Source organism: Phodopus roborovskii, unplaced genomic scaffold (assembly GCF_943737965.1).
Source record: "Phodopus roborovskii unplaced genomic scaffold, PHOROB, whole genome shotgun sequence".
NCBI classification, from domain to species: domain Eukaryota; kingdom Metazoa; phylum Chordata; class Mammalia; order Rodentia; family Cricetidae; genus Phodopus; species Phodopus roborovskii.
In genome coordinates, this window is record NW_026125444.1 from 7,101,383 (window position 1) to 7,112,062 (window position 10,680).

Below are 10,680 nucleotides of genomic sequence, written 5' to 3' on the forward strand. Positions count from 1 at the left end.
ATGAAGGCTAATTTACTGAGGACATTTCCAAGGACGTGATTTTAATAAATGGCTATGAAATTCAGTCTAGTTAAACAGAACAGCAAGGACACAATGAAAGGTGGTCTAGGTCAGGAATACATTCTGATAGGATTAATGGGCCTTAGTTGTGGTGAATTCAGTCTTCAGTTTTGTGACTAGACAAGTAAGATGGAACATGAGAGGCGTATTCACAAAGCGTGTTTAATTGTGAGAATATCCAGGGATGCTAGTTTTGTTTAGGACAAGCTGTAGCAAGCAAGCGTCCATGCAAGTGTAGCTATCACAGGCAGAGATCCATCTCCTCTATCCTAATTTCACTTGGTTAAAGTACAGGCTATTAAATATATCCTTGAAAGAGAATAGAATATTTATTTCTTTCCTGATATATGAAAATCTGGTCAGCTAGTTCAACTGGATCACAATCAAGACTGTGATTGCGCAGTGGAATGCCTGAGCAGTTTCTAGGTAACCAAAATCTGTTTTGATCCCCGGATGTAGCCAGGTGAACAGTCTTCACACACCTCCGGATTGTGTCAGAGGACGCTGTGAATGAGGTGGTTGGGGCGGAGCACCAGGGCTGTTGGGTAGGAGTCCCAGGAACATCTCAGACAGTATTAAAAGCCTTGTCACCATGAAGAAGGTCTTCAGCTTCTGGGGAAAGGGCAAGACCAATGAGTCCAACAGCCATTTCTCTGATCTGTCCGTGAACATGGCTAGGGCCACCCCCAGCCTGCCCACAGGTGGGGGACATCACCGTCAAGATAAGCACTTGAAGAAACTTCACAAAGCTGCTTCAGTTGGCAATGAGCAGAAATTGAAGGTGTACCTTGAACGCAAGAAGCATGATGTGAATGGGCAGGACAAAAAAAGCAGGTGACCAGAGGCCAGGATATCGAAGGGCATTGGGGAGACAGGGTTGGGGGGACTGTCTGTTCCAAACAAAGAAAGCATGTCAGGGGTGCCGAAGACTCGACGTCATTGTGGGTTTTCCCGAGCAGAGGCACTGTATTTTTCACAGACACACGCTTTAACTTTTGGCTTCTTATTTATCTTACTTGTCAATGTTTGCCTAGGTGTCAAACCTGTTTCCTTTCCCTTTAATCCCTTCTGCACACTGTTTTCTCTCTTCCGTTTGCTGTTTTTCCTTCTTGGTATGCGTTGTATTCAACAATCTAACCCTTTATTTTACTAACGTGAAAACAGACAAAAGAGGAGAGGCATCGCCAAGAATGAAATTACTAAGACTTTGCCTGGAAGTACCAAAATAAGCAACACACTTTGGGTTAAAAAGAAACTTGATAACAAACTCCTTGGGAAAACAATGATGGTTTTCCTTTTTTTGTATTACACATTTATCTTTTAAAAAAAAGATTTTTTTTTTTTTATTTGAAAGTGTGCCTGTTTGAGATCATGTGCATCATGTCCCTGCTGAAGGGAGGACACTGGACCTGGAGTTCCAGACAGTGCCTGATGTGGGTGCTGGGGACTGAACTCAGGTCCTCTGTAAGACCTGTAAGTGATCTTAATGGTTGAGCCATCTCTCCAGCACCAGTGTGTTACCATTCTCTAGCACTCATTTGCTCAGCTTTAAATTGATTTTTTTTCAACAAATATATGCTTCATGTATATATGAAACCAGACAGTGTGTGGAATCTGTGATAAAGCAAATAAGCATGCTAAATTACCCAATAAGCACTTTCAATACTACTTAACAAACCCAGAAAGTTCCTAGTAGCCCTGGGTTGTTTGAATAAGACATCACTACCATAGGCTCATGTATTTGTCTGTATCTAAAACAACAAAAATAACAACAACAAAATCCAACAATCTAGTCTTGTAGGCAGTGAGCAGTGTTGCATTTAATACTTGGACAGAAACATCAAAGTTCCTTGGCTCCGAATTCTTCAAATTTACACATACATGCCCACACATATGTATATATGTTTCTTCAAGAAGTTATTATAGACGGAATTAAACGTGCTTAACTCTTTGTGTTTGAGTTGAAGGCTAGATACACCTTTTGTTTAAAGAAGTTCATTTTGAGCTACATTGTAGTTTTTTTTCCCCAAGAAGTTGGCAATATAATATCAGGATTGTTAAGGAACTAAATCAGTAGTCACTAAACATTTGCTTCATCAGGAGGGAATAATAGAAAAGATAGTATGGGGGAGTATTTTATCTAGATTATACTGTTTAAATAATTTTATCTCATAAGGTATTTCTATGACTGCAAAGTATCTGTTCAAACTTCATTTAGAATTTTCCTTTACAATTTTTCATTTTTACTCATTGTATTTAATACTCCTTCCCAGCTGATTTTTATGTGACTTTTTCATTATCTGCTGACATCTATTAATATCTATCTCACACAAATTTTTTTTGTCACATTCTCCCCCATTATTCTGTCTTCTCCCTCCCACCAAGCACAAAAAGATTGTCAGTTCAGCATGAATGAATGATCTGGTTCCATTCTATGATCTAAAACTGGGTGTGGTGGTTGCATGCCTTTAATTCCAACACTCTGGAGGGCAGAAGCAGAAGGATCCCTGTGAGTTTCCAGGCTATCCTGGTCTACAACGCAAGTTCTAGGACATGCTGGGCTGGTATACAGAGAACCCTGTCTCCAACCAACCCACCAACTCAACCAACCAACCAACTGATGCATTCTACTGCCTAATCTCGCACTCCTCTTGCTGACTGCTGTCAATCTTCATCTACAGAATAGTGTAATTTAGTTCTGCCTATGAATTGTAGTTATATTGTCATTGTTCCTTTTGTAACCTCATTAAGTAATCTGAACTGGAATTATCATGTTGTTCAAAACTGTTTTGATACTTTTAAAAATTTGCTTCCATAGGTGGTAACTTACATATTTATGGAAGGGGTTTTATTAGTTTACCATTTTTAATGTTATTCTGTTTTCAAGCCTTCCCTTGAGAGTAATTTCCTGCTCCTGTAGATTAATATATGTCTGTTTAGGTAGATGAGGCAGGAGCATGACATGTGAGCTCACCTGTTTGGAATATGGGCTACCAGCATATGGAATGTTCTAAAATTTTGTAAAACAAGGAAATAATAATACAGCCATACAACCATGAAAATTCATCAAAGGGCCATCTACACCAAAGCGAATACAAACTGTAAACGGAGCTAATTAGTATTCTGTTATAATTCATGAACTGGAAGTTCTTTAAGAAGTAAAAAGTAGTATAACATAAAATGTATAGTTTAGGGAGTCATTGGGTTCTTAACGATGCATTTGTTTTTAGATGGAAATATCAGCTCTACTGGATAGGCAGAGGGATACACAGAAAAGGGGGAGATGCCGTTGACATTACAATTTCTGTTACTTACAGATGTTTGTTAAGTTTTAGACAGTAATCTTAATTATGTTAGTGTTATCACATTTTATCATTTATCTGGAGATAAATTGAGGGAAAAAAACTTTTAAATTTGTTAGAATAAAATTTTCCTTAAAACGATATGTGATTTTCAAGACATTTGCTTAGCCTTTTAAATTCATCAAAATCAACTATAATTAGCATAAATTTTCATGAAATGTAAACAAACACATAAAACAAATATCTTAATATTCGATTTTGCTTGTTGATGGGTATAAATAACTAACTGAGAGGTCTTTCTAACTTCATGTTTTATTGTACCAATATAGAACACCTTTGCATTTGGCCTGTGCTAATGGATATACAAATATTGTGTGTCTCTTAATTGAGCATCAATGCAAAATGAATGTCCAGGATAGTAAAAACAGAACCCCATTGATGAAGGTGTGTTCCATTTTTCTTCTTTTTTTAGTAGAGAGTGTTTTTGCATACCTAGTTAAATTTTATTGATTTTCATGCTTTAAGCTGTAACATTGAACATTAGTTTCTGTATCTGAAATAGGAAACTGGTCACTCATCTATTGTTTTCCCATTGGTAGGCAGTACAGTGTCAACAGGAGAACTGTGCCACTGTCCTTCTACAGCATGGTGCGGACCCAAATCTGGTGGATTCTGATAGTAATACAGCCCTCCATTTTGCTGCTTGTGGTAAAAATACCTCACTAGCCAACAAGTTGCTCGAATACAAAGCCGACCTTGAAGCTAAAAATAAGGTAAACTTCTGTGAAAGAAAATATGTATTCATGCCTCAAAGCTATCCCAAGAGGTGGATGTAAATTGGGAGGAAGAAACACCTAGACACCCAAGGAAACAGAGCCCCAGCCTTCTGCAGCAGCCCTGAAGCTTCCAGCTTCTACAGCAGAAGTTTCAGGTATCATGGTCAGTGCTGAGAAGACAGAATGCTGAGCTCAGTGAAGCCCCATGACATGTCATCTCTGAACCCTAGAACTGTAATTTTGATGGGAATTCCATTTTGGATTAGATTTTCATTGTTTGTAGTTGTATCTAGTGGCTGTTTGGGGAAGTAGCATTTTATTGATCATTACCCCAGCGGAGCATAGCTCAGCCCATGTACACCTTCCGGGCTATGCTGACAGCTACAGACATAAAACTACGTGTAACAATTGCTCCCAAAATGTTGGCTATCTTTTGATTCAGGGCTTATTTCATGGCCTCTGATGGCTGCCTAGTTCGGGTGTTATTCTTATATACCTTGCTGTGCATGGAACCTAACATTCTATTGGCAATGGCTTTTAGAATCTCCATTGACATGTTATCCTCTGAGGCACACATCCATTCTTACACCTTTAATTCCGGGTCACATGCTAGTGGTAGTGGTAATTGAAGCAACCCTGCTAGTAGGGCTGTTATTAATTTAAATAAAAAGATTGCATCCCCCCAAAACACTGAATAATGTATTTATTTCAGATGCTTTACATAACAGAAATTTATATTTTAGTATAGAGACTGAATTGGCAGACTGAACTGAGAGACACATAGGTTATCAAATTCTGATAAAATTTTCCTTTCTTTAAAATTCTTGCATTTCACTGTAGACTTCATCCTGACATGAAAAGAAACATATCCATCAGTGATAATTCCCCAAATGGTCATACCAGATAAGAATGTTTGAGTTCTTCAAACATCACCTTTTAAAATTATTATGCAGTTATAGTAATAGAGCTGAATTAAAGATTAGTTATTTTGCTAAAAGTAGCCTAATTCTTCCTTTGAAATGTAGTGAATAACTAAAAAAATATTTTTTTTAAAAAAAGCAACTTGTCACTTCATTTTGCTGATACTTTGCATATAAGATAGTCTTGGAAGTTATTATATAAAACTATAGAAACACAAGTATATATAATTGTATGTACATTTGTGCTAATCATATAGAAAACTTACATTAAATGATAGGTATTTATGACTTGATCACTTTATACCTATGTTTTCAATTAAGCCTAGAATACAACTTGGCTTTTAAAAATGTAGCAGCCCATCCTTAATTCAAAGTCACATTTTTGTTAGATAATAAAATACTTCAAAAATTAGATTATATATTCAGGAATTTCTTATGAACATACTTTAAAAATTGTACTTAAACCTAAAAGACACAGAAGTAAAAATTGTTAAAGTAATTATTTTGAAATATTTTTTTACAGGAAGGCTACACTCCACTTTTACTTGCCATTGCTGAAAACAATGAAAATATGGTAAAATTCCTCCTGAAGAAAGGAGCAAATGTTAATGCATCAGATAATAAACACAGGTATAGGTATAATGAGTCAAGCTAAATAAGATGCCATATAATTGCAATTGCTTAATGAGACCATGTAAATACACATATTTATTAATATATCTTTGTGCGATATTTTAATTATATGGTATGATTTGGGACAAATTACCTATACATATCAAATGCCCATTTTTAAATATATAAGTCAGATTGCTTAACCATATGGGTAGCTTTAAGTTATTGTCATCATTTATAATTTTGAAATCTTACATAGGAGCCAATGTTGTAGTTAACTGGAGAGGGGACATAGGGTGCTCAATACTACCTCCCATGGAATTTTGAGACATCTTGAAAGCAGGAGGCTCTGAGAAAGCAGAAACAGAAAACCAGTGTATTAGCATTTCCTGGGGACTGTCTGTGTTTAGGTGCCATTCTATGGCCCGCGATTGCTGTGCAATTTTGAACAGACCAATGCAACTTTTCCCATTCCTTTCCTGACTCTTTAAGAATAGAGACCTTATGTTTGAATGGTAAGTTGAGAAAATAAATTTTGTCTTGCTCCAGAACAGCCATTATGATTGCTCTCATTTCTGAACCAACAAGTTCTGTAACACTCCTTCTTCAACAAGATACAGACCTGTCTTGCAGAGATATTTATGGATTTACAGCTGAGGAATATGCTTCTTTTAATGGCTTTACTACGTAAGTGATACTTTATGCCTTTTAATAACTATGTGAAGTAGGATCTTGAGGTCTATAGAATGAGCCCCCCAACACAGTTTTATAGGGTGATAAAAGGGGGAAAATAACATATAAACCCTGCAATTATGTCCTCAGAGATATTTCATTTCCTCCATTTATAGAATCAATGTAAGATGCATGTGTTGCATGAGTGACAGTTGGGACTACAGTGGCATGGGTATGTGAAATATGCTAGAACAGGGTTTCTGTGGACCATTAATAAAATATATAATTAGTACAGCTGGAGAACAGGTGATGTATATGTTCATTTTCTTTCATTATGTCCGTCTTTACTAATATAAAGAATGTATGTTATGGATATTTATCATCACCATTATACTATATAACTTCAATCTGATGTCTCAAAATTCTGAAGTATATTCTCATGACACAAGACAAAAGATTTACAGGTATAAACATGCATTCCGATTTCTAATAGTCAATGAGATAATATACAATACACTGAGATTTAATTTATAGCTAAGGAAGTGAAATATTTCTTTAACTATAAGTAGTATACATTATTTAAAATATAATTTACTTTAGAAGAAAATTTAAATTATACATACTTTTTCCTCCCTCTTCTTGATCTCTCCTTTTCCTCCCTCTCATTTTCTATGTTCTTTCTTCTCTCTCTTTGCTTTATCTTCTCTCTGTGTTTTTCTTTTTGTCTTTCTATGTAGCCCAGGCCTATCTCAAACTTTTTTTTGTTCATATTCCAGTTCCCCCTCCCACCCTTCTTATCTCCCTCTCTACCATGCACCTCCGACCACCCTCCCATCCCATAGCACCCCCCATTCCACAGGGAGGGTGATGCCTTCCAGAAGAGATCATCAAAATCTGTCATTTGAAGTAGGGACTAGGTCCTCCCATCTGCCTCTAGGTTAAGGGAGTATCCCTCCATGGGGAATGTGCTCCCAAAGTGCTGTTGTACACCAGGGATACATCCTGGTTCCACTGTCAGAGGTCCCTTAGACTGCCTAGCTCTTCTAACTGAGACCCATGTACAGGGGTTCTGAGTTGGTCAATTCTGGTTTCCCTGCTATCAATCTGGGGGCCCATTTATTCCTCCTTGTTCATCATATCATATAAATCTATTGCCTTTTACTATTTCAAACTTCCTGTATAGTCAAGGCTGGTTTTGAATTTCTGATCCCCATTGCACATCCTCCTTAGTTGTAGGCTTTAGGTTTCTACTGCCTTCTTTCACCTAGTTTTATCATGTGTGTGTGTGTGTGTGTGTGTGCGTGCGTGTGTGTGTAAATGAATGTATGTGTGTTGGTCCATGTGTACATATGATGAGGCCAGACACTAACTTCGGGCACCTCCTTCACACAGGGCCTCTCATTGGCCTGGTGCTAACCAGTTAGGCAAAGGAGGGCACAGGATCTAATCATGTCTCCCAGCAGCTCATCATGCTTCCCTTCTTACATGCATCCTAGGGATTGACCACACATCCTCATGATTGTAAGGCAAATAGTTTTTGACTGAGTTACCTACCCAGCCCTCTATGTACATTTTCATAACACTTTGAATCACTGCAGTGAACAATCAGGTGTTTATTTTTTGTTTATTAAAAGAATTTAAAAACACCTCATTAATTCTTTGTGGTTTATGGCACAAACAATTGATATTGGCCTAGTGTTCATTTTGTTTTGAATATTTATTGGCACGTACTGAATTTACATAGTGCTGTGTTTCATATGGCTACTTCAGTCATATATGTTGACCAAATTTGCCCTCCTACCATTCCTTCCCTTTAGTTCTCTCTCCCTCCACCCCTGCTTATCTCTCCCATTCTCCTCTCTGTCTTCTATTTTACATTACACACACACACACCCATTTCATACGTCTCTAAAGAGTTTTTCCACCCGCAAATGAATGAAAACACAATTATCTCTTTGCGTGTGATTTATTTTACTATAATCTTCAATCACACCCATTTTATAGTAGACAACATAGTTTCACTTGATAATAAAGTAAGTTATATCACGTGTAAAGAAATAGTAAGGACAGACATTAATGAAATGGAAATGAAAAGATCAGTGTAAAAATTGAGGAAATATAAAGGTGATTCTTTGAAAGAATAAAGAACATTGACAAGTACCTAGACAAACAGGACAAAAAGTTGAGCTAGAGAAGATCCAAATTAATAAAATTAGAGAGAGAAAGGGAAAGTTTACACCATTGGGATTCAGTGAATTACTAAGGCGTACTTAGAAATTCTGTGTTTTATAAATATAGGAGAAAGGAATACACGTCTGGACATATATGACCTACTAAACTTAAACCAAGAAGCTATAAACAACCTAAATGTACCTATAACATACAATGATAATAAAGTTTCCCTTCTGACAAAATCCTCAGGCCAGATGAGTCTGCTGCTCAGGTCTACTATACTTGTAAAGAAGCATAAACCCCAATGCTTCTCAATTATTCCGTATGTCAGAAAATGAAGGCATCCTGGCATATTCCATTTACAAAACCAATATACTATACCCAAACCTGACAAGAATACAACAGATGAAAACTCTATAGGCCAGGCTGGATATGGTGGCACATGCCTTTAATCCTTGCACTTTGGAGGCAGAGGCAGGTAGATCTGTATGAGTTTGAGGCTATCCTGGTCACATACTGAGTTCTAGGCCAGACAAGGCTACCTGGTAAGACCCTGTCTCAAACAAGTAAGCAAAAAAGCATTGTAGACTAATATGGTTGTAAAACTTCCCAATCAAATTCACCTATACATGATAAAGAGCATGTTATTGTGATTTTTACTGCTTGAGAAAATGTTGTCTGTCCAGTATACTTTAATAAATACATACTGTGTTTCATCACTCCCTGGTTCTATGACACAGTGAGAATGGAAATATAGACATTGCTTTTTTTTTAAAACAACAAGTAAATTGGAGCTGGGCATACAGCTCAGTGGTAGTTGCCTTGCAAGGCTCTGAGCTGGACTTGGGGAGCATGGGCAAACTAAACAGAGTGGAAGCATCTCATATGATTGAGTAGCATTTAGTTCTTTATTTTACAATTAACTTTAAATCATTTCAGTTCACTGAAATGCTGGAAACATAGACTTACTAGTAAACAATTGGGATCCTTTCAGGCATGATGCAAGTATTGATTTATTTCAGTCCCTGACTAGCGTCTTCACTTCATTAATTTTCTGTTAAAGCCAAGGGCTATGAGCTAGATTTTGTTCTCTTCAAAGGCATATATTAAAGCCTTAATCCCACTTTTCCTTACGTGAATGAATAAATACTTGGTGATAAGGTCTTTAAATGGGTAATTATGGTAAAAATAAAGCCAGCAGAACAGGCCCCAATCCAATCCGATGTCTTTACACAAAAAGGAGACTTAAGACACAAGGAGAAATTCAAAGGATGGTGTTATACAGAGGGACAGTGGATTTGAAGACTCAGTGAGAGGACACAAGGCAAGGGGAGGCCCTCACTAGGAACCAACACTTTAACCTTGACCTTCTAGCCTACATCTGACAAACAAAACCAAACCTCCTGTTTGCACCACATGGCTGGTGCTTTGTTGTGGCAGTTATATCAGATGATCACACCAACAATGATTCATAGCCACCTTTTCATTTCTACTTGATGGGTCACCTTTAAAAGTCATATTTGTGATGGGGTGGCAGATGGTGAGACCACATGAAATAACATAGTGTCTATTAGCAGGTGACTTGAGAGAGAAATTGAAGGGAAGGAAACAGCTGAAGAGGGGTTGATTTTTAATAATATGAATTGATTTTTTAATGAATTTTGCAATTTATGTATAACTTCTCTATGGATAGGTTTCATCAGATAATTGCCAATAATGGAAACAAGAAGAAAACTAAATCAACAGCTTACTGACCAAGCAGTTCCTCCTGTTCCTTTATATTTTCTTTCAAGAAAGAAAACAAATCTTTTCTTTTCAGAGTAATAATAGCTATGAAATTAAAGTTTTCCTCTGTTTTGAAGTCATAAATCATTTTGAAGACTTTCTTGATCAAAATTTCCTGATGCTATGTGTACTAAAATCTAAAATGATATGCTAAATGATTGAAAACTTTCCTATGGTCTCTTGAAATGTTATAAGGGGCAAAGTTTTTGCATTTATACAGAGATTTTAGTACCACAAAATGGTAAGTTTATATAAATATCATTAGCAATTAATGTGATAAAATTATGACATAAAATTAAAAATTAAGTAACACCAGAGGAGCTGAATTTACCTGTATGTACAAAAGTTATTTTGATACTCATTTTCAGAAGTACATGTAGA

The 10,680-nt window shown here is 36.7% G+C and overlaps 1 protein-coding gene across 1 annotated transcript; it reads left to right on the plus strand.

Annotated features, from left to right (window-relative positions):
- Positions 1 to 649: 649 nt before the first annotated feature.
- Ankrd7 (ankyrin repeat domain 7) lies at positions 650 to 10,299 on the plus strand. Its single transcript, XM_051175909.1, has 6 exons — positions 650 to 894; positions 3,692 to 3,806; positions 3,962 to 4,135; positions 5,582 to 5,688; positions 6,220 to 6,357; positions 10,208 to 10,299. Exons 1-6 carry the CDS (start codon positions 653 to 655, stop codon positions 10,266 to 10,268), a joined length of 837 nt encoding a protein of 278 aa, XP_051031866.1. The 5' UTR covers positions 650 to 652; the 3' UTR covers positions 10,269 to 10,299.
- The last annotated feature ends 381 nt before the right edge of the window (positions 10,300 to 10,680 follow it).

Excerpts from the sequence above, each read along its gene's own strand:
- Ankrd7 (XM_051175909.1), top strand. The coding sequence starts at position 653 with ATGAAGAAGGTCTTCAGCTTCTGGGGAAAGGGCAAGACCAATGAGTCC. Across the intron at positions 4,136-5,581 it reads ACCTTGAAGCTAAAAATAAG|GAAGGCTACACTCCACTTTT; the intron begins GTAAACTTCTGT and ends ATTTTTTTACAG. Across the intron at positions 6,358-10,207 it reads TCTTTTAATGGCTTTACTAC|GTTTCATCAGATAATTGCCA; the intron begins GTAAGTGATACT and ends CTCTATGGATAG.